A 25,043-nucleotide genomic window follows, 5' to 3' on the forward strand; every position below is an offset into this window, starting at 1 on the left:
ATACCCATAAAAACATGTAGCACAGAGGGAGGCCATTCGGCCCAATGTGCCTGTGAAAGAGCGATTTAATTAGTCCCTGCTCTTTCCCCATAGCCCTGCATAACCACAGCTCCTGATCGTGATGCACTTTATGTTTCCCACCGTGAGTGAGAGAGCTGTGTGATCTTACCAGCCTGGACTCGGATACAGAAAGGGGACCAGCGCTGTATTATGTGAGTCAGCAGCAACAATCGCAGCTATTTTGAAAAGTAAATTGGATTTTAAGCCCCGTCCTTGCGTGACAGTCTGCAAACTCAGTTTGCCTCCCTTTCCCCTCTAAGGAATGATTGTGCCAATGTGTGAATCTTGCCGTTGAATGCTGTAACCGGGTAGTTAAAAAAAAATTGCGTTTATCTTCCCTTTCAGAGTGCGGCGAGTTGCGTGCTGTGAACTGACCGCTCGCTCGGCGGTTTAAGGTATGGGCGCAGCTCCCCCAAATGTCACATCAGTCTTGGCCTCTCGGTGGCGACTGTCCGCAGCCAATCTGCTGGCATGGCGCGTCTAATTGCTCATTCACGGCCGCTCTCCTGCACAAGCCCAGGCAAACGGGGGGTAACTGTACTGTAAAATGCATTCAGTCTGCGGGGCTCACGCATTATCACTTCCGTGTCAAGGGATTTCAGGAGCAGTCTGCCACTAGCGGCTCACTACATCAGCTTCTGACTTCCCAATACCTCTCTGTCTGCTTCTTCTCATCCCCCCCTCCTCCTCCCCAACCCACCCACCTAGATCAATGGCCGAGGGCAGGAGGACCCGGGACAAGGAGGATGAGCTGCCGTTCTATCTGGCCAGGCCGGGCACCACGGCTCAGGTGCCCCGCCAGAAGTACGGGGGCATGTTCTGCTCGGTGGAGGGAGCGTACGAGAGCAAGACCTTGGATTTCGATGCGCTGAGCGTCGGCCGCAGGAGTTCCCGGAGCTCGAAGAGCGCCGGCCAGCCCGGCTCGTCCCGGGACAGCGAGGCTTCGAGCGACACGGCCAGTGTGGCGAGCGAGAGCTGTGAGGCGGCGGACAGAGCCAGCAACCCCGGGGTGCAGATCACCACCGCGGGCGGCAAGGAGAGGCTCCAGAACCGGGATGACCCGCAGGTAAATCGCCCCCTTTCTGTCTGCTTTGACCAGTTACATCTAACAGAACTGGGGAGGGGGGAATACTTATTAAACTTTATTAAAAATTACATTTAATCTGTTTTTTTTGGTTAAATAAACTACTGATAATTGCAACTGTACAATATTTTTGAGATTAAATGATACCTCCAATGCTTTGGTAAAGTTCAGAGATTTGAGTCGTAAGGATTTTTTTTATTTGTTGGAAATTGCATTTCGTTAATTAATCTTTGAAGTCGGACCGGATCGATAATAACGGGTCTTGCAGACAGGTGGCGAGATCTCCTTCAGTCTGGTCCAGTCTGCGACCCGGGGCTCTGGTAACCCGAGCAGGGAGGCGGACCGCTGTCCAATGGTAACCAGCTGGCGATTCAGACAGTCATCCGAGGGCACCAAACTTCAGTGACTGAACGCGATAGCATTAATCGTTCTGGGCGAGAGGCCAGAGCTTTAGAGACATGTCCTGTCACAAAGATGGAATACACGTTTTTTTTTTAAATCAGAAATTAACAATCTCCATCAAAAATGAATGAAAACTTTGGTTCTGCATTGGTCAATACTGCATTGGTTAGTTCTGCAATAGTTAATGCTGCATTAGTTTATTCTGCAACAGTTAATTCTGCAAGTTAATTCTGCATTGGTTAATGCTGCATTTGTTTGTTCTGCAACGTTAATTCTGCAACAGTTAGTCCTGCAACAGTTAATGCTGCATCGGTTAGTTCTGCATTGATTAATGCTGTATTAGTTAATTCTGAAATCTGGAGAACTGTTTAGAAATTCCTTATAAAATAATCAGAAAATGATGCTTGTTTTGCTGCTGTAATTGCAAAGAAATGTTACTTGTTACTCGGCGGTGTTGCTAAGCCGAGCAGAGGTTGTGGTGCAGAGGTTGTTTGACGCACTGGCAGCTCACTGGCTTTCAGTGTGCGGTTTGGGCTCACAGGTGAGACGGTGGGGAATAGGGAAAGGAAGTAGAGCCACGGTGTGGCGGCAGGCTGGAATTGCACTGCGGTAGTGGAATGCGGTGCTATCGGGTAACCTCTTGGAGCTGGGGCTGCCGACTCTGCCATTCACTGCAGCTGCCGGAACCAAAGTGTGACTTGCTGTGGGCAGACTCCTCCAGCTCCAGTGATGAGGATTAAACAAGAATTTATATTGCATTTGGCCATGTACCGGGCCCCTCTTAGTTACATATGTAATGCTCGAATTGCTAGGAACATAAACTGTATGTTTGTTTTACATTTACAAGCGATTTTCTGTACTGCTTAAACGTACCCTAGTGAATGGTTTAAATTGTTTCCAGGTTCTAACTATTAGAACCGTTCTGCAGCGACCCTCTTATTCTGGCAGCCGCTGCTTCGAATGTATTGGGAGGGGCGGGGCGGGGGAGAGGAGGAATCGGAGATCTCACTTTTCATCAACAGGTTCACTGTTGTAGGTACTGCAGCCTGTCGAACATATTGGTGACTCGTCACGCCGACAGCTTGTCACATGCGGTTTGTACTGGAAGCCAGGTTAAGACGAGCGAAATGGCTGATTCAGAATCTTTCCTGGATTAAGAGTGTTCTTCACGCCTGGTTGTCACCTGTCTGTTTTATTGATCCTGACAGTATGGATTTTGACCCGGCTGTCCCTGAATTTCTGAAATGTAAATTGGACACCTCATTGTTTTAAAAAAAATGGAAGTCAAAATATTCCTGTCTTCTGTGTTTTATGTGATGAAAGATTACAGCTGTAAAAACGTTCATTTACATAGTGCCTTCAACATGGTAAATGTCTCTGTGTGTTTTGTGAAGGTGAAAATGGATGCTGAGCAGCAGTACAAGAATTAGTGAAGGCACCTGTAGGCATGGTCAGAGAGCTCAGTTTGGAGGAGGCTTTTGAAGATATGCCATGAAGATCAGCCATGATCTAATTGAATGGCGGAGCAGGCTTGAAGGGCTGAATGGGCTATTCCTGTTCCTAATATTCCGATGTTTCAATGATACAGAGGGATATGAGGGCAGAGGAGTTCAATGCAAGATTTCCAGAGTGTAGCAGTACCACACAGCGGAGGCGATGCAAAGGAGATCAGAGTCTGAGATGTAAAGGGTGTGCCTTGCCATGTGGGACTGAAGGAGGTTGCAGAGTCAGTGAGAAGGACACTGAGATTTGTAAATGAGGAATTTTGAATTTGGTGCATTGGGGAAAAGGGAGGCAACAGAGGTGGTGATGGGAAGTGGGACTTATTGCAGGAGTTGATGTTTGTGTAGGTTGAAACTCAGGAGGTCAGTGAGGAAAGCATTGTAAAATGGAAGGTCATCGACTTGAAACGTTAACACTGTTTTTCTCTCCACAGTTGCCACCTGACCTGTTGAGTATTCCCAACATTTTCTGTTTGAATTGTAACACGGAACATGGAGGTAGCAAAGGCATGGATGAGAGTCTCAGTGGTGAGGTGATGCAAGGATGGAAAGAGCATATCTTAGTGATGGCTAGGAGATGGCGTTTGAAGTTCAGCTCAGGGTTCAACAGAACACTTAAAGTTGTGCTTCGTCAGACTCAACTTGACTGAGAACCCGGGAAGGGGGTTGGAATTGGGGGCGGCGTTCGCAGAAGTTTTGGTGGCAGCCGAAAAAGATGGCTTTGTTCTTAGTGATATTAAATTAGAGCAAGTTTGGTTTATTCAGGCAAGCAACCAGACAGATAGTGGTATTTGTAGAGTCACTGGCACACAGGTAGAGTTGGGAGTCATCAGTGTACAAGTAGAATTTGATCCAGTGACTACAGATGTGTCACTGAGGAATGGCATGTAGACAAGGAAAGGAAGAGAGAAGGAAGGAATTGTGACATTTACACTAAGAGATTGGAGGAGTAACTGTGCTGTTCGAACAGGTAAGTGTAGAACCAAGTCAGGATGGTGCCATTGATGAGACACGTGAGCAGGATGGAGTGGCCTACCACATAAAATGACACAGAGTAGTTGAGAAGGAGTAATACCAAAGGATGCTACTGGTGTCTTTGACCAGGATAGTCTTGATACTGTGGGCAGGGAAGGAACCTGACTAAATAGAGTTAAACATAGATTGGAAATGATAAGCGTAGAACCAAGCAGTAATGTTATAGTTGAGGACTTTAGAGAGGAAAGGGAGTTTAGAGGTGGGACAATTGGTGGAGAAGACAGAATGGTTAAGGATGGACTTTTTGAGGAGCGGTGTAACATCAATGAAGGAAGAAGGAAAGGGAGCCATTGATCAGGTTTGGGGATATTGGGCCGAGGAAACGTGGGCCTGGAGCCAAGAGCTGAATCAAAAGGGGGTAAAGGGTGCAGAATGTGGGTCTCATGGAGGCTATGAACCTGATGAGGGCTGCGCAATAGGCGAGAGTAAGGAGGGAGGGGCAGACTGAGCTAACCGAGCTGATGGTGGTGGAGGCGAGTGTAGAGGTTTTGGAGGAAAGGGTTTGGAAGACACTGTTCACCATTGGGAAGAGTTTAGGATGTCCCTATCCAAAGGTTAATCCTGCAGGACAAGGATGCGTTGCTGGATCTAGCTGGACCACCTGAAGAAATATCCCTGGAGAGGGAGATGCGGTCCAGCCAGATCTGGTGATGGATGAGAGTGCCATTTTTACCCAGGCACCATCAAATCTATGACCCTCAGACTTCTCCTCCCAATTTCACCTTCCTCACCATCTGCCTTTGGAAAATACTCGTCCCTCAACACTTTTGCTAATTCACTTACAAATTTCCAATTAATTGCCCTCTACAGAGGTACTTGTGACAATTCTTCTGCTGTTGACCAACTAACCTACACCCTCACTTCAGCCTTTCACACCCTCCATTCATATACCCTGTCTCCCACCTCTGCCAATCATTCTGGTACAGTCCCTATTTTCACTCCTTTAAGTTCAAGGGGTTCAAATACTCCATCAGTCTGGATGAATCAAAACCTCCTTCAACTGAACATCAATAAGATGAAAGTTATTGTTTTCAGTCTTGACTATAAACCCCACTATCTTGCCACTTACTCCATCTCCCTCCCCAGCCATAAGTTCAGGTTGAACCACATTGTGCAGAATTTTCATACCCAGTGCTGAACTTTTCCTTTGTTCATGCACGGGAGTTGGGTGTCGCTGGCAAGGCCAGCATTTATTACCCATCGCTAATTGTCCTTGAGAAGGTGATGGTGGGCCTCCTTCTTGAACCACTGCGTCAGTGTTGTGAATGTACTCCCCAGTGCTGTTGGGAGGGAATTTCAGGATTTTGAACAAACAACAATGAAGAAACGGCAATATATTTCCAAGACAAGAGGGTGTGTGACTTGGAGGGGAACTTGCAGATGGTAGTGTTCCCATGCACCTGCTGCCATTGTCATTAAGATGGTGGATGGGGTGCCGATTAAGTGGGCTGCTTTGTCCTGGATGGTGATGTGTTTCTTGAGTGTTGTTGGAGTTGTACTCATCCAGGCAAGTGGAGGTTATTCCATCACACTCCTGACTTGTGCCTTGTAGATGGTGGACATGCTCTGGGGAGTCAGGGGGTGAATCACTCGCCATAGAATACCCAGCCTCTGACCTGCTCTTGTTGTCATAGTAGTTATGTGGCTGGTCTAGTTAAGTTTCTGGTCAATGGTGACCCCCCAGGATGTTGACAGTGGGTGATTTGACAATGGTAATGCCGTTTAATATCAAGGGGAGGTTGTTAGCAATGTTCCCGTTAATCTGCACAGCCATGCGGCTGTCTGAAGGTACCATGCAGGCTGATCACCGGCTCATCAATGGGACATTTTGCGCAGGCACAAAATTTTGAATGGGTTGCATAGTCTGTTAAAGAGACTGCATCCCCAAAGTACTAGTGGAAAACATTGGTTGTTAGACACTCTCTTGTTAGAGATAGTCATTGCATGGCACTTGTGTGGAGCGAATGTTACTTGCCACTTAGCCAGCTGAATGATGTCCCGGTCTTGCTGTATGCAGGCATGGACTGTTTCATTATAGAATCATAGCATCATAGAAATTTACAGCACGGAGGGAGGCTATTTTGGCCCATCGCGTCTGCGCCGGCCGACCAAGAGCTATCCAGCCTAATCACATTTTCCAGCTCTTGGTCCGTAGCCTTCTAGGTTATGGCACTTCAAGTGCATATCCAAGTACTTTTTAAATGTGGTGAGGGTTTCTACCTCTCTCACCCTTTCAGGCAGTGAGTTCCAGACCCCCACCACTCTCTGGTTGAAAACATTTCCCCTTAAATCCCCTCTAAGCCTCCTTCCAATTACTTTAAATCTATACACCTCTGCTAAGGGAAATAGGTTAATCGTATCCACTCTTTCTTGGCCCCTCATAATTTTATACACCTCAATAAGGTCTTTCCTCAGCCTCCTCTGTTCCAAAGAAAACAAACCCAACCTATCCAATCTTTCCTCATAGCTAAATTTCGCCAGTCCAGGCAACATACTCGTAAATCTCCTCTGTACCCTTTCTAGTGCATTCACATCTTTCCTGTAATGTGGTGACCAGAACTCTACGCAGTACTCTAGCTGTGGCATAGCTAGTGTTTTATACAGTTGAAGCATAACCTCCCTGCTCTTGTATTCTATGCCTCAGCTAATAAAGGCAAGTATTCCGTATGCCTTCTTAAAGCACCTTATGTATCTGGCCTGCTACCTTCAGGGATCTGAGGAGTTGCTAATGGAGCTTCAACTCTGTCATCCTGTCTGTCATCCAGATCCCTTATTTTCTCTTCCGCAACAGTGCTTACCTCTGTCCCTCCCTTACACCCTCCACTGCTGAAACCATTATCCATGCTTTTGTTACCTCTACACTTGACATCTCCAATGTCTTCCTTGCTGACCTCCCATCTTCCACCTTTCAACTTGTCCAAAACTCAACTGTCTGTATCCTGTCCTATACTCGCCCATCACCTTGTCCTCACTAACCAGCATTGGTTACTGTCCCCCAACACTTTAACTTTAAAATCCTTATCCTCATTTTGAAATCCTCCAAGGCCTTCCCATGTCCTGTTGATGGAACAGTTCTTTACATACCTTTTGGTGCTGAAACTCTATTTTTTTGTTCCCACTGCTCACCTATTGATCACCATCGGGGCAGCGTATTCAGCCAGCCATCTTGGCTGTACTAAACCTTTCTGCCTCTTCTACACCTTTCATCTTCAAAAGCATTTTCAACACCTTTTCAATCAAGTTTTTGGTCATATCTCCTAATTCTTCCAACATGACTAGGTACCTTTACCTTTGAGACATTTTCTACAATAAAGGTTATGTATAATAAAAGCTGTTGTTGGTGTTGCCGAGGTAAGAATTTCAGCAAAGGAACAGAAGGAATGGGAGTACATGAGGGATTTAACATAGAAAGATACAAAAGCATTGGACAGGAAAAGACCAACTGGTTCATCAAGGCTGTTCAGTACAGTTGTGATGCTATTTACATCACGTGTAGAGCCTCCTTAGGTGCCATGTTGTCTCCGGGGAGAGGCAAGAAACTAGATCAAAACCCCAAGGCTAATTAGAGGAGGGCTGGGGGCGCGGGGGGTGCAATCTGGAAAATTCCTCTCTAATCCATTTAGCTGATTGACTAGTTCAGATAACCACATCGACCATGACATAATATTTGGTAGCTACCTCTTGTATGATGGCTCGTATGACTTGGTGGGAACAAGGGTTTTGAAACAAAAAGAAGGGGAGCTGTTGAACAGGTCCAAGTGGTGTTGTGAAGAGTGGAGGACCAAAGGAGAAGAAGTAGGGAATTTGAAAGGGTTTTGTTGATGGACCCAAGAGAAGCCTTTTTCAGAGGCAAAGGCTGATAATGGTAGCAGGATTGGAGGCAGGAAAAGTGCCTTGAAGTACCTGTCCTGCTCCTATCGTTCCCTCCACAGCTTTGCATATGTAAGGGATGGCCACCATAGAATGGTGCTAAGTGTATGAACAATGAGACACTTTTTCTTAAGTAAGTGCAAAGCTTCATTCACAGAGGACACAAAGCTGTGCTTGTTTGACTTAACCAGAGAGGAATGTCCCTTTCAAACTTTGGATTTGTTCTACCACGGGGTTTATAAAAAGAACATGACCTTTCCTCTTTAAAAAAGACTCTAGTTTGTTTTAAATGAATTAAATTTTCCGAAAGAGCAAAAACATTGTAGGTTTTATTTCACCCTGTCAGCTCCTACGTTCTTTATTGTGTTGTTACAATCATATGTTGTCCCAGTTTCTGCCATAAAAGAAGGCTCACTTAGATGCTAAATGGATAATTGTACTACTGCTGTGTGGTAATATACTGCCATCCATTCAGTGTTCCTGAGATGCAATCTTGGAGAGTTTCGGTGAGAGGGGTACAGTGCACTAAGTGCACCAGGTTGTCATTTGATTTCAAAGGAAGTCAAGGGAGTCGGAGGAGGGGAGCAGCTGACCAATAACTGATCGACATTAATTTCCGAGAGGATTTCTCCCAATCTACGAAAACCCCGGAGGAACAGCACAAGCCCTCTTTATGCTATTGGATCGTAGTTTCTTTGAAGTTACGGTAGATGATCAGGAGAGCCTTGTCATAAATGCTACTCTAATGTACTTATTGACAGGGCAAACGTTAAAACAACAATTCTGGGTGAGATTACCTGGCTGATTTTTCTGATGCTGCAGTGTAAATCAGGCATCAGGCAATGGAAAATGAAAGGGAGTTGCATTACATAAGAACATAAGAAATAGGAGCAGGAATAACCAATTTGGCCCTTCAATAAGATCATGGCTGATCTGATCCTGGCTTCAACTCCACTTCCCTGCCCGCTCCCCATAACCTTTGACTCCCTTAGCATTCAAAAATCTGTCTATTTCAACCTTAAGTTCATTCAATGACCCAGCCCCCACAGCTCTCTGAGGTAGAAAATTCCAAAGATTCACAACCCTCTGAGAGAAAAAATTTCCCCTCATTTCCGTTTTAAATGTGTGACCCCTTATTCTGAAACTATGTCCCCTAGTTCTAGATTCTTCCACAAGGGAAAACATCCTCTCTGCATCTACCCTGTCAAGCCGCCTCAGAATCTTATCCGTTTCAATAAGATCACCTCTAAGTCTTCTAAACTCCAATGAGTATAGGCCCAACCTGCTCAACCTTTCTTCATATGACAACCCCTTCATCTCCTAAATCAACCTTGTGAATCTTCTTTGAACTGCCTTCAATGCAAATATATCCTTCCTTAAATAAGGAGCCCAAAACTGTATGCAGTACTCCAGGTGTGGTCTTATCAACGCCCTGTACAGTTGTAGCAGGACTTCCCGACTTTTATACTCCATCCTCCTTGCAATAAAGGCCAACATTCGATTTGTCTTCCTAATTATTTGCTGGATACCTACATACGAACTTTTTGTGTTTCATGTACAAGGACCCCCAGATCTCTCTGTAGCACCGCATTTTGTAATCTCTCCTTATTTAAATAATAATTAGCCTTTTTATTTTTCCTATCAAAGTGGATAATCTCACATATTCCCACATTATACTCCATTTGCCAAATCTTTGCCCACTCATTTAGCCTGTCTATATCCCTTTGTAGATTCTTTGCCTCCTCACAACTGCTTTCCCACCTATCTTTATATCATCAGCAAATTTTGCTACATTACACTTGGTCCCTTCATCTAATTCATTAATATAAATTGTAAATAGTTGAGGCCCCAGCTCTGATCCCTGTGGCACCCCACTAGTTACAGTTTGCCAACCTGAAAAATCCATTTACGGCAAATCTCTGTTTTCTGTTAGTTAGCCAATCCTCTATCCCCGCTAATATATTAACCCCAACTCCATGAGTTCTTATCTTGTGCAGTAACCTTTTATGTGGCACCTTATCGAATGCTTTCTGGAAACCCAAATACACAACATCTACTCGTTCCCCTTTATCCACCCTGCTCATTACATCCTCAAAGAATTCCAGCAAATTTGTCAAACATGATTTCCCTTTCATAAAACCATGCTGACTTTGCTTGACTGCATTATGATTTTTTAAATGTCCTGCTACTACTTCCTTAATGATGGACTCCAGCATTTCCCCAATGACAGATGTTAAGCGAACTGGGCTATAGTTTCCTGCTTTCTGTCTCCCTCCATTCTTAAATAGGGACTTTACATTTGCGGTTTTCCAGTCCACTGGAACATCTACAGAATCCAGGGAATGTTGGTAGATTACAACCAATGCATCTACTATCTCTGCAGCTACCTCTTTTAAGACCCTAGGATGCAGGCCATCAGGTCATGGGGACTTGTCCACCTTTAATCCCATTAGTTTGCCTTTAGTGTCTTCTGCCATGAAGACCGATACAAAATATTTGTTCAAAGTCTCCACCATTTCTCTGTTTCTCATTATTAATTCACTAGCAGTAGAGAAAAAGTACTAGTACACTAGTACTAAAAAGTACACTAACAATAGCCCCTTGATTATCAATTATTGGAATGCGTTTAGTGTCTTCTACCGTGAAGACCGATACAAAATATTTGTTCACAGTCTCTGCCATTTCTCTGTTTCCCATTATTAATTCCCCAGTCTCACCCTCTAAGGGACCAACATTTACTTTAGCTACTCGCTTCCTTTTTATATACCTGTAGACGCTCTTGCTGCCTGTTTTTATATTTCTTGCTAGTTACTCTCATAAGCTGTCTTCTCTCTCTTTATCATATTTTTAGTCGTTCTTTGCTGGTTTCTAAAAATTTCCCAATCCTCTGGCCTTCCACTCTTCTTCGTAACATTCTATGCCTTTGTTTTCAATTTGATACCATCCTTTACTTCCTTAGTTAGCCTCAGATGGCTCATTCTTCTCTTAGAATCTTTCTTACTGGAATATATCTTTGCTGAGAGTTATGAAATAGTTCCTTAAATGTTTGCCACTGCTCATCTACAGTCTTACCCATTAATATATTCTTCCAGTCCACTTTAATCAGCCGTATCTTCATACCTTTGTAATTGCCTTTATTTACGTTCAGGACACTAGTTTGAGAACTAGCTTTCTCACCCTCAAATTGAATTTGAAATTCTACCATACTATGATCACTCTTCCCAAGTGGATCCTTCACTACGAGATCATTAATTAATCCAGACTCATTACACATTAACAGATCTAAAATAGTCTGCTCCCTGGTTGATTCCACAACGTATTGTCCCAAGAAACCATCCCGCATACATTCTATGAACTCTTCCACCAGGCTAACTTTGCCAATTTGATTTGTCCAATCAAGCGAAGATTAAAATTGCCCATGATTATTGTCGTACCTTTTCAACAAGCCTCTATTATTTCTTGATTTATACTCTGTCCTACAATGTGGCTACTGTTTTGGGGCCTGTAGACCACTCCCACCAATGACTTCCTACCCTTATTATTTCTTATCTCCACCCAAACTGATTCCACATCTTGATCTTCTGAGCCAAGATCATTTCTCACTACCACACTAATCTCATCTCTTATTAACAGAGCTCCCCCACCTCCTTTTCCTTTCTGCCTATCCTTACAAAATGTCAGATACCTCCGACTATTCAGTTCCCATCCTTGGTCACCTTGCAACCACATCTCTGTAATGGCAATCAGGTCATACCCATTTATTTCTACTTGTGCCATCAACTCATCTATCTTGTTACGAATGCTGCGTGCGTTCAGATATAGAGCTTTTAATTTTCTCTTGCGTGTATACGCTCTGTCCCTTCCTGTCACACTCTGGTTATCATTACCCCTATTGCTACCCTGCACTTTTGCCTTCTCCTTTCTCTTTTTACATTTCCGCTCATCGGATACCCCCCCCCCCCCCCCCTCACTATTTAGTTTAAAGCCCTTTCTACAGCCCTAATTATTCGATTTGCCAGGTCTCTGGCCCCAGTCTGGTTTAAGTGAAGCCTGTCTCAATGGAACAGTTCCCTCTTATCCCAGTACTGGTGCCAGTGCCCTATGAATTGAAATCCATTTCTCCCACACCAATCTTTGAGTCATGCTGCTGCAACTCCAACCACTTTGTGCACGGGTCCATTTGCTGGTAGGAAGGACCAGCAATGTTGGAAGTAGCCACCTCCAATAAGCCATTCAAAATTGGCTTCTAGGATTGCCAGATTGTGGTAAGTATACTGGAGATAAATGAAAAGGCACCTTCAAGGAAAGTTATATAACATCTATCAGCTCCTTAGGATGTCCGAAAACTTCACAACCATTGAACTACTTTTGAGCTGTCATCACTGTTGCAAACATGGCATCCAATATACGCACAGCAAGGTCCCATCAGTAGCAATGAGATGAATGATCAATTAATCTGTTTTGTGGGTGTTGGTGGAGGGAAGAATGTTGGTCAGTGTAATGTATGCACCCAGGTTGCTCACAGGTTTGTAGAGCTGCAATGAATTTCTGCGGTCTAGAGGAGTCCGTGTACCATGTATATGTTGAATGTCCGAGGTTGCAGCCCCTCTTCCAATATTTGAAGGGGCTGCTCCTCAAATTGTGGTTGCACTTCAGTCCCACACTGCTGATCTTTGGTCACTCTGTGCGGAGGGGAGCAGGCAGGTCAGAAGGCCTCCTTGTAGGACTGCTTCTAGGCATGGCCAAGGAGGCCATCACCCAGTCCAGGCAGCGGGCGGTTGAGGGGGTCATTCAGCCCGACTGCCTGCCTCTCTTCTGTGCTTACATCTGAACCAGCATGTCCCTGGAGATGGAACATGCGGTGTCCACCAGTACGCTCGCGGCCTTCCGCGAGAGATGCGCGCCGGAAGGATTGGAGTGCATCATCACCCCGCCAAACAAATTTCAATTTGAACCACAATATCTAAAGTTTAATTTGTTTAAGTTTGTCGGTTTTAGTGGCGCCCCCCCCCCCCCCCCTTTTAATCAGGGGGCACTTGTATAATTTATGTTTTTAGTGCCTTCAGGAAAAAAAAACAAGGGGGCACTCGATTGAAAGTTTTTTGGAATGTGCCCCCCTCCCTGCTCTTTTTACCAGGGTCACTTGTTTACAGATACAACAAAAATAGCTGTAGAGCTGCTATGTTGGGAGTGGCTTAGCCAGTCACATGATGTTCACCAGACTTAATAAAACCCCAGCCAATTGGGTTCAGGGGATCCATGATGAGGCATGTCGTTGTGTGCCTGGTGGATGAACTGGCGATGTGTTGTGTGATTGTTAAACCATTGCTGACATACCAACCAGTTCTTAATGGCAATTTGTTGCTATGAATTCTTAAGCAAAGAACCCACGCAGCAAATACTTTACAGCAGAACCCCCTGCTCTTCTTTGGAAAAAATGACATTGTACTATATACATCCACTTGAACAAGGCAGATGGGACATTGGTTTCGTGTCTCATTTCAAAAGGCAACATATCTGACAAAGCTGCATGTCCTTAGTACTACACTCCAGTGTCAGCCTAGGTTATCTGCTGGGGCTTGAACACACAACTTTCTGGCTCAGAGGTGAAAGTGCTGGCAACTAAGCCAAGCTGACATAAGTCTATTCTCCGAATTTTGTAACTATTTGTCTTCATGCCTTGTTTTGTGTGTTTCCCCTCTTGTGGTAGGTTCTCATGTACCAGTTGTTCAAAATGATTAATTTTTTGGTCCCAGCTCCATTATTACTGGCTCTATTGGGAATCTTTCTATCTGACATGTTTGGAAGAAGATAGGACTAATGGATGGATACCAGGCAGATCCGATTTTACAAGCACTGCTCTGTGCCCAACCGCTAGTACTTGCTTCTGCGGAGAGTGAACATACCTCACTTTGGCAGATGATTTGTGCAAGTTGGGGCTCCTGTTCCTGAGGGAAGTGGGCACTGACCTATTGGACCACTAAGATGTGTAAGTGCCTGACAAACTGTCCTGACGGATGTTTCCTCAGAATTACCCCATACACAATAGGGTTAAACCTCCACAGCGGGTTGTTCATAATATGTCCTTACCATGCAGTACAAATGCACACGAGGCCCATACGAGAGAGAAGGTAATTCTGTGACCAGTCCTTTATTAGCCAGCACTAAAGTGCAGAAGATGGGTGGAGCTTCCCCTTTTATACCTGAAAGTCCAGGTTAGGAGTGTCTCCCACAAGTTCACCACCTAGTGGTCAGTGTTCTCACGGTGTACAACTTAGGTCAGTTTATACATTGATTACAATGACAGTTGAATACATGACATCACCTCCCCCCCCAAAGTCTTATTGGGATCACAGGTTAAGCTCTCTGGTGGTTTACGCTCCCTTGTAGAGCGCCTGAGTTGGGGCTCCGGTTGTTCGGCACTGGCCTGAGTGTCTGCTGTTTTCGGTGCCTCAGGCCTGTCCGGACTGCCCACAGTGACTGGGCTCTCCTCCACTTGGTTCCAGTGTTCGGTCATCTGTGGTGGAGTGAACTCAATATCGTGTTCCTCCTCTGCTTCTTCTATGGGGTTGCTCAACCTCCTTTTTGTTTGATCCATGTGTTTGTGGCAGATTTGTCCATTGGTAAGTTTAACTACGAGAATCCTATTCCCCTCTTTGGCAATCACAGTGCCTGTGAGCCATTTGGGTCCTGCAGCGTAGTTGAGGACAAAGACAGGGTCATTGACATCAATACAACGCGCCCTCGTATTCCCGTCACGGTAGTCGCATTGTGACTGGCGCCTTCTCTCAACTATTTCTTTCATGGTGGGGTGTATAAGGGATAACCTGGCTTTGAGCGTCCTTTTGATTAGCAGCTCTGCGGGTTGAACCCCTGTGAGCGAGTGTGGTCGGGATCTATTGGCCAACAGGAGGCGTGATAAGTGGCTTTGTAGGGAACCACCTTTGATTCTGAGCATCCCCTGTTTGATTATCTGCACTGCTCGTTCCACCTGGCCGTTTGAGGCCGGCTTGAACGGTGTCGTTCTGACATGGTTGATCCCATTTCCTGCCATGAAGTCCTGGAATTCAATGCTTGTAAAGCACAGGCCATTGTCACTGACCAAGGCATCCGGTAGATCATGGGTGGTGAACAATGCCCATAGACTTTCTACCGTGGCAGAGGATGTGCTTGAATTGTGAATGTCACACTCGATCCATTTGGAGTAGGCGTCTACTACAACCAAAAACATTTTTCCCATGAAAGGACCTGCGTAGTCCACATGGATGCGTGACCATGGCTTGGTGGGCCAGGACCAGGGGCTAAGGGGGGCTTCCCTGGGCGCATTGCCCAGCTGTGCACATGTGTTGCACCTGCGAACACAAAGTTCCAGGTCTGCATCTATCCCTGGCCACCAAACATGTGACCTGGCAATTGCCTTCATCATGACAATGCCTGGGTGCTCATTGTGGAGTTCTCGGATGAACGCCTCTCTGCCCATCTGGGGCATGACTACTCGGTTTCACCATAGTAGGCAATTGGCCTGAATCGAGAGTTCATCTTTGCGCCTGTGAAATGGTTTAAATTCTTCAGGGCATGCCCCGTACGTGGCTGCCCAGTCCCCATTCAAGACACATTTCTTGACTAAAGACAGTAGCGAGTCTCTATTTGTCCAGACTTTGATCTGACGGGCTGTCACGGGTGAGCCTTCGCTTTTGAAAGCTTCAACAGCCATGATCATCTCAGCAGCATGGTGGTGGTGGCTAGTGGGAGCCTGTTGAGTGCATCGGCGCAGTTTTCGGTGCCCGGTCTGTGCCAAATTGTGTAGTCATAGGCGGCTAACGTGAGTGCCCACCTCTGTATGCGGGCCAAAGCATTTGCATTTATGGCCTTGTTGTCGGCCAAAAGGCACGTTAGAGGTTTGCGATCTGTCTCCAGCTCAAATTTCCTGCCAAACAGGTACTGGTGCATTTTTTTTACTGCATACACACATGCAAGCGCTTCCTTTTCTACCATCCCGTGGCCCCGTTCTGCCTGGGACAGACTTCTGGAGGCAGAAGCTACCGGCTGTAACTGACCATTGGCATTCACATGCTGCAACACACACCCGACACCATAGGACGACGCATCACACGTTAAAACAAGTTTCTTACATGGGTCATGTAGCGTTAATAGATTGTTAGAACATGCAATTTGTTATGTTCCATCAAAAGCCCTTTCCTGGCTGTCTTCCCAGACCCATTCGTGACCTTTGCATAGGAGCACGTGTAGTGGCTCTAACAGCGTGCTCAATTTGGGAAGAAAGTTACCAAAGTAGTTCAGGAGCCCCAGGAACGAACGCAGCTCTGTCGTGTTATGGGGTCTGGGTGCTCTCTGGATCACTTCCATTTTGGACGCAGTAGGTCTGATCCCGTCTGCTGCTATCCTCATCCCCAGGAATTCTACCTCTGGAGCTAGGGAGACGCACTTCACCTTTTTCAGTCGCAGCCCTACCCAGCCCAGTCTGCGTAGCACCTCCTCCAGGTTCTGGAGGTGTTCTTCAGTGTTGTGACCCGTGATGAGGATGCCATATTGAAAAACCACCATCCTTGGAATCGACTTTAGGAGACTTTCCATGTTTCGTTGAAAGATACAGGTTAGGAGTGTCTCCGTCATGTTCACCACCTAGTGGTCAGTGTTCTCACGGTGTACAACTTAGGTCAGTTTATACATGGATTAAAATGACAGTTAAATACATGACAGTTCCGATCGCCCACCATGACTTCAATGGAAGACCCACAAAAAATCCCCCGGAGAAAGTGGCAACGGACAAATGGGAGAACCCCTGCCGATATTGAACTCCAATATGTAATTCTTACAGTGGTACTGCATTAAATAAAGACTGGCAGGGCAATCAAGCGAGAGCATGAGGTAGCAATCCCTCTTGGCCGGTAGCACTAAACAGGCAGTATTGACTTGTTCACCCATTATACACCTGCCTGATAATTGAATTCAATTGACTGCAGTGGAACTGAATACTGAGCATCGTGCTTAATAGGACAATATAATACTGCCAGTTTTGCACTACTTCCCAGGACGAATGTCTACCCCCATGAACTCAACTGGCTTCACCTGTTAAAATGTCAAACCATTTCTACAGGCCCTGACACACCTGCCTGACAATGGCCATGGGAAACTGTCCTTCTTGGGGTGCAGTTCAACAGAGAGGAAGATGCCATCTGCTGCAAGAAAACCAACAACTAATGTACAGCATAGGGACAGTAATGGTAAACTGCGGTCTGAATATTGGCTCCATTTCCCTTCAGGCATTCTGCAATGGTGAGCTATAAGGATAGCGCATGCAGTGGGAAAGCAACCACCCTCCTCAAACCACCTCACGCAGTGCCACCTGCACATCAGCTGCCCTCAAACAGGGCATCAGTGCTGAGCTGCTCCATCACTTAATGGCAGATTCAGCCTGCACCTTGGGTTTCCTTTGCTTTCATTCTTCCTGCCTCTCTTTAGTCCTTTGCCTCTTCCACTTTGGCAAAGACTACTAATGGGCGGAGATATCTTTTTGAGGCTCTTGAAAGTCTTTGGGGGCGGAATGTGTGTCTTCCCATTTGGGGGTAGTAACCGAGGCGAGATGGGACTTTGTGCCGCAGACGCGGAAGTCCCACCCCGGCAGCGAAATTGGGTTTACCGCCCCTGTGAGGAAGTGGAGTGCAATGTTGGGTGCTCCACTCCCTCTTGTGGGTAGTAAGCGCGTGAATGTTGCAGCACTACACGACCTCTCCTCGTAGTGCCGACATGAGCACAGGGCCCTCCCCTTCATTGTGAGCTCTGCAGTGGGGTGAGGGGCCTGGGACGCTACCGGCGGGAGTGGGACACTACCGGTTTTGTGCCTTCACTAACTCCTATGCAATTTTGCGGGGTCTGGTAGCCCCCCCCCCCGGGCGCGAAGTCGTAATGGGAGTTGTGAACCATGCAAATTTCTCCCATCATGAGGCTTTTTTTGTCATTCTATTGTGACATTTCTTTTTAATTGCTTCCATCCCTTTAACTTATTATACATACGTTTTCTACTACAATCATACGTGTGGTCCTTACACGTCTGGATCTCCACTGGATACGGTAGCTTATTGGTTATGTCACTGGACTAGTAATTCAGAGGCATGGACTAATGATCTGGAGACCTGAGTTCAAATCCCACCACGGCAGTTGGAGCATTTAAATTCAGTTAATAAATAAATCTGGAATAAGGAGCTAGTATCAGTAATGGTTGTAAAAACCCATCTGGTTTACTAATGTCCTTTCGGGAAGGAAATCTGCCGCTCTTAGCTGACTCCAGACCCATAGCTCTCAACTGCCCTCTGAAATAGCAGCTCACCACCTTCTTCTCTCGAGCAATTAGGTATGGGCAATAAGTGCTGGTCTTGCCAGCGACGCCTACATCCGGTGAGTGAATAAAAAAAAACACCTGAAACTGCTAGTGAGCTCACCTCTGAAAATTAAGTGTGAACAGCACACTTCCATTAGAATCTGTCCAATAAGTGCCATTCTGTAAATAATGTAAATATCAGAAAATCCATGCTACTGTCTCATCCACCTGATGGTTACTGTAAGTAGTGTAAAGAAAGAACTTGCATTTTTCTAGTGCTTTTCACGTCCATGTTTTATATTCATTCTTGCGATATGGGCACCGCTGGCAAGGCTGGCATTTATTTCCCATCCCTAGTTAACCTTGGTGGTTGTGAGTTTTCTGCTTAAACTGCTACAGTCTGTGTGGTGAAGGTGTTGCCACAGTGCTGTTAGGGTGGGAATTCCAAGATTTTAGCCGAGTGATGAAGGAACGACGGGTCGTCCTAAATCGCGTCATAGCCAATTATGCACTATTGAAGTGCAGTCACTGCTGTAATATAGGCAAATGTGGCAGCCAATTTAACTCAATAAGGTCCCACCAACAACAATGAGATAAGTGAGTAGAAAATATAGCCGAGAATTTCAGGGGCGTCTCATTTGGGGGTAGTAACACTTGCGAGGCGCGAGACTTTACGTCAGGCGCAGAAGTCTCACCTTTCGCAATAAATTGGGCTTACACACCCCGAAAGGAAGTGGACTGCTAATTCAAGTGCTCCACTTCCTTTCTGGGGCAGGAGCGGGGGGCACGGTTCTGGAGTGGGGCACACTGCTTAGCAGCGCTGCCACGTACGAGGGGTTCTTCCTTGAATTAAAAGGGAAGGGCCCGAGCTGCATACTCTGCATATTGGGAACCCACCTACCTGGACAACCAGGGAGAGAATGTACCACGCGATCAGCCCGGCACTCAAGTAGAGGGCCCCCCAGGGGTGCTAACGGGAGACGCAAATGACCCCAATTTCTCCCCTGTTGTTTCTTTGTGATATTGGTTGAGAGATTAATGTTGATCTGGACACTGGGAGAATGCTCCTACTCTGATTTGAAGATATTTTAAGTCTACCTGAGTCTACGTCTACATGTACGATTCAACATCTGTTCCAATAGGTGTCACTTCTGACAGTGTAGCACACTCCCTCAGCACTGCACATAGAAAACACACTGCCAAGGATCAAGATGAAGTCAGTCTACTTTGTTCTGCCATGTTTCTATAAATAAATAAAACAGAACCGCTGCTGAATGGAATGCCATCCCATTTGAGGAAACCAGTGTCAGCACCAAGGAATCTGTATATTTTAGCAGACAGATGCAGCATAAAGCTCTCTTAACCTGTGACTAGCACCCACTATTTACCCCATCTCAGTGACAACTTGCATTTTTCCACCTTCAGCCCCGTTAGCACCTCCGGGAGCGGGGGGGGGGGGGGGTGTTAATGAGGCGCAATGGCATTTTCGCCCAGGGGAAGGAAGCTAGCACGTCTGGGGAAATTGCCCCGGAGGTTTGGGGTGCACTGTCCTGGCAGCCCTGTGCCTTGCGATTAGCGCTCCAGGCCGACACACAACCAGCGATGACGTCATCAGTGTGCGCACTGACCCCTCACCGCCCCACGGGGAAAATTACCCCCAGGCCACGAGGCTGGCAGACATCCGTCACCGGGGCGCCCCTTAAAGGGGAGACCTTCAGCGCCCTGAACCGCCATTTTTATTTGTCGGCCGACTCTTGCGTTAGCCTGACAATGGCGGCCCTCGCGTCGACCGGTCCACCATCGAGCGGCCGTACACTCCGCTTTGTTGGACTGCTGGCCCGGTTGAATGCCTCCCTGGTGGCCCAGTGGCGGATCCCAAAGGGCCTGCAGAGTGCGCAGCGGCCGTCCTCTTTAATGGAAGGGGAAGGGTGTTGTAACGCATGTAAGGGTTACTAAATGCCTAGTCCCCCGTTACACGGTTCTTTGATGTCAGGATTTATAAGAACAAAATTACACACGGCACAGAGTTTTTAGCTCAGCTGAGATTAATTTGTTTTATTGAACCTATACACACAACTACCTCCCCAGTATAAATCACTACGATCTATGTGGGACTAACAAACCCATAATACAAACCCCTATGAAAAGGTCATTTGCATTGACACAACTTGACAAAGTTAAACCCGTCCGTGATTTGACTGTTACACATAAAGTTACCCAGACCCAAACACAAAACCCTTCTATGATGTGGCTGGAACAAACATACAATCACCAATTCCTTGGCTGCCTTCTGAGGTTAGCTGTAGGCCCTTTCCTTGGTTGCAGTTTGTGTCCCGAAGACTGGCTTCTGTTGCTGTTCCTGTACTACTTCTGTACTGCTGTTTTTCGCCTTCGAACATGAGTCTTCTTTATACCAAAAACCAACTTGCAATCTTGGAACAGATTTAACATGATGGCCACATCAAATGTGAATTCCTGATGGCTAATTGTCCCTCATTTAGGCCCCAAGTTTCCACATGATTTGCTCCTGATTTTTAGGAGCAACTGGTGGAGAACGGAGTATCGTAGAAATCGGAATTCTGCACATTTAAGTTTTCTGCAGTTCTAGTCAGGTAGAACAGTTTCACTTTTGAACAGAATTTTTTTTTTCAAAAGGGGGCGTGTCCGGCCACTGACGCCTGATTTGAAAGTTTCCACAGTGAAAACGTACTCCAAACTAACTTAGAATGGAGCAAGTGAAGATTTTTGTAGGCTTGAAAAAACCTTGTCTACACATTAAAAAATCAGGCGTAGGTTACAAATTAGGCGTCAGGAACGAGGTGGGGGGGGAGGGCGGGGGAAGGGAAGTCATTAAATTCTACAATAAATCCTTAGTTATACTTATACAAATATTATACAAATAAATCCAACCTGAATAAAAATTTATAAGCAAAGAAAAGATTAAATAAACCATGTTCCTACCTGTGTGAAAGTGCTTCAGGCAGGCCTTTCAGGCAGCGGTTTGCCGTTGGGCCCAACCGACGGCAGGAGGAGGGAGGGAGAAGGCTGCAGGAAGCCTCATTACTTGAGGCAGCCGTTTGCCGTCGGGCCCGATGGACGGCAGGGGGAGAAAGCTGCAAGAAGCCTCAGTGCTGATCATGGAAGGGCAATGTGGTTTTATTAAAAAATGTTAAAAATTGAACAGCTACAAAGAATTTGAATAGTCTCAAACAAGTTCATGTGTCCCGTTTATCACAGTCTATCTTTAATTACAGAATGCACTCCCTCACCCTCACACACAGAAATATCAAGAAAATTAAAATGCAAGCCTTTGCAAGGGTTCAATAAACAAATTTTCACTTTTTCTGTAGCACTTTTTAAAATGGCTGAGTGCCAATGTCTCCTTCACACTGCGCGTGCGCGAACGCTCCAACGCGCATGCGTAGGGTTGCCGGCACGAAAAAAACTCATTTAAATTGTACCCGCCCCCTCCTACTTACAAAATCGGTGCGAGTGGCGCCACGCCAAGCAGACATCGAGCTGCAAAGCGCTCGAGAATAGTGCGTTCTTTTTCAGGCGCCGTTTTCGGCGCGAAAAACGGGCGCCCAGCTCGGAGGGGCGCCCGTTTTGCCGCGTGTGGAAACTTGGGGCCTTAGAGTCACTGTCCATGATTACTTTGGCCATCGCCTGTCTTTAGGACGAGGTCCTTCCCTCGCCTAAGTAACCTTCCCAAGGTGACTTAATTGTTGGTTTCTAGTAGCATTCATATCCGCGTGGTTCAGGTTCCGCTCCATTGTCTAGGCCTACCCTGGAGCCACAGTCCAAGGTACGCTTTTTAAACAATATAACCCCTTAAGGTAAATGAATATATGAATGTTCCTGTATCTTTTCAGGCAGGAAACCATTGAAGGTATGAATGTCTCTCTTCTGCTGCCATTGTCTGGTGCTTTAGGTCGATGGCAGACATCCTGTATCATTGTCCCTCATGACGTCTGATGGTTCGGCTGCAATGTAAGAATAAACCTTTCCTGCCCAGCTCTTTCTGCAGGCTGTGATGCAGTTCTGAAGTTTTATATTCAATAGTCCAATTTTTACTGTTGAGGGGGAGGAAAGGATCCTGAATCTCCCCCTTTAATATCTTACATTAGAGATATCACTCCCGTCCATTTTTCTGCCTTGGTGGTTGCATTGTCGGTCCCAGTCAAATCTCTCATTCCTTTTACACAGTCTATACATTTGATTTTATAATCCCAACTCCCCTTTATACATTCTTTCCTCCTTTTCCCATTTTACCCTTCATTTTGTTTTACACGACAACCCAAACAGATACAACATGATCATTCATTGCACAATTATCAATACATGTGAGGCAATTCGAATCCAGGGAGGAATTTCAATATTAAGCCCAATGTCCCACCGAGGTGGGGTAGTCATTCCCCTGATCTTCTCTTGCGTTTTTCTGTTTTTCTGCTGGAGAGTGTAGTAATGTTTCTGGGAGAGCTCCACATCCTTTACCAGTTTTGTCAGATGCTCAAGTAATGGCGGGATATCATACCCAAAATGTATATATAATCTTGGAGGCTTGGTAAAATACCGTTCACTGAGATTTACTGAGGTCTGATCTGAAATAGGGATAATCCTTTCCTGTGCCACTTGAACCTCTATCAGGGGTTTAAAACAAAAGGTTGAGTCATGAACTGTACACCAGGTATCGTTGTGTACCCTATACTGATTCGCACTGGTGGTGACACAGTAGGTTCCGTTACTCTCACATGCAACCTGGGGCGGGACGTGGCTCTGAGCCATCACCTCCATAGTATAGTTGATTGGTTGTGTGCTTTCAGATTCAAATCCACATACCGGTCGGTCAAACACATTCAGGTGATGTGGACACACATGTGCATCCCTTTCCTGACATTACTTCAAATCGGTGCCGGTCAGGGAGTTTCCCCACTGAACCACATATGGAGGTGCCCCACAATACTGCACATATACCCCATTTCGGATAACCCCAAGATTTTCCAGCCGATATACCGGCACTGGCCGTTGTGTCTGACCCATCACTGGCATCCTGAGAACTATCCCCATCATAGTTTGGTTGTAATGATCACAGTCGATCAGGACTGGGTATGCTTCTGAGGCTAACCATAACTGGCATGGACTCATGAGATTGTCATAAGTGCTCATGGCTTTTAGGTGTCTGTTGTCAACCAATGATGGTACGTGACTTTGCTCCAAATCTTCTAAATTACTGCGTCCCTCGTTTAATAATCAAGCACCGTGCATAACATACACATCATTTTGGGCGGTCTGGTCCGACGCATTCCGGTCCTCTTTTATTAAGTTGTTTATGGTCGGGGCGTGAGTTTCCAGCTCAGCTATCAATTTTTTAGGTGAATGGTCATTGCTTGGTCTTCCTGTAATTCCTGTCCCTCAATCTCATTACTCTCCCCCACTATTCTCTTTAGCTGATCCCGTAAGGCACTGATCTGCGTTTGCAGCGGGGCATCATCGATACTATCGACCAGTGATGTTCCTGTACTAAACACCACGGCTGCGTCAGTGATCAATCCCCTCTTCCGTCTCCCCAAACCGGTGTGACTGTTGTCAACTCATTTATATAAATCTTTCCGACTTTCATTCCCATAGTTCAACTCATAGAATTGTCGGAACATTTCTTTTAACAGTTTCTCGTACAAATTTTCCGCTTCAGCTGGGCACCACTGGGGTAGCTGCTGTACCTTTGTTAAATTAAGGATGACAGATGCTACCTCGTAATGCACATCATGGTACAACACTTTCCCGGTTGGAATCAGCACCAACCCATTCCTAGGTCTGGGTGTCACTATGGGGCCGTTAACCTCTATATCCCATGTCTTTGGGGCTGATGGTAGGGGGCTTACTTCACATGTGCTACTAACTCAGTACCATTGACTGTGTTTTGAGGATCTGGGACCACACATGAATCGAAACTCTGAGTCCAGCCTATACCAGACTCGGAACCTTGCCATTGCCATTTAAAAGCGATGGACACCCTCTTTTGGCAGTTACGTTCCAATCCTCCCACACACACATAAGTCCCTTGTTCCTCCTTCCACCACTTGTCCCAACATAATTTTACTCCCCCCTTTGTCCCCACAATCCATCTGTACGAGTCGTTCTCCAATCTTTCCCAATCCGTGGATTCATTACCCTTTGCCTTGTCTGTCTTCCGTAGCCACCACCATCCCATGGAGATAGTTCCCCAGTATTCCAGGCACACTCGTCTTCCCTTGTTCACCAGTACCTTTTTGGTGGTGATATTTAATTTGGGGCAGGGTGCTGATGCTTCACCGAATTTGTAACCTGTGTGATTGGAATATTTAGTGGAATTTGACACCAACCAACCTGGCCACTTTCCCTGATGAAAGTATATAGCGATTCTGCCAGTGCCCCGTGTTATACCTCCCTGTGTTATGGTGGGCCCAGCTCCTCCCATGCACCCATAAGTAAATGACATCTCGATGTCAACTCGCTCCATCTGTCCTGATCTGATCAGGATTACCAACAGGCTCAGTCACAGAGCGGATTTCATCCTGCGTCCTTTGTTCGACGTGCCTCTGCAAATAAAAGAAAAGAAAAATAGCACGCTCTGTGTGAGGTCTTCCCTCCACAACTCAAATGTAGGTTGTATACATATTATACATGCTGTGATCGCAATCACCGCGTTCTTTTTTTCTTTTTACCAGGTTGGGGCTTCTTGTGGCTCGGGGTCGGTGTGTGAGGTGTCCAA

At 46.1% G+C, this 25,043-nt stretch overlaps 1 protein-coding gene across 2 annotated transcripts in view; it reads left to right on the forward strand.

Moving 5' to 3' along the window:
* The first annotated feature begins 688 nt into the window (after positions 1-688).
* LOC139263055 (dihydropyrimidinase-related protein 3-like) overlaps positions 689-25,043 on the forward strand; it is a 239,574-nt gene continuing 215,219 nt past the window's right edge. Inside the window, exon 1 of one of the 2 annotated variants that reach the window (XM_070878568.1) lies at positions 689-1,126. In XM_070878568.1, the coding sequence (XP_070734669.1) occupies positions 773-1,126 (354 nt within the window). In that variant the 5' untranslated portion in view covers positions 689-772. The remainder of the gene's footprint in view (positions 1,127-25,043) is intronic. The other variant, XM_070878569.1, reaches the window with a different exon arrangement.

Source organism: Pristiophorus japonicus, chromosome 4, assembly GCF_044704955.1.
Source record: "Pristiophorus japonicus isolate sPriJap1 chromosome 4, sPriJap1.hap1, whole genome shotgun sequence".
In the NCBI taxonomy this organism is placed as follows: Eukaryota; Metazoa; Chordata; class Chondrichthyes; family Pristiophoridae; genus Pristiophorus; species Pristiophorus japonicus.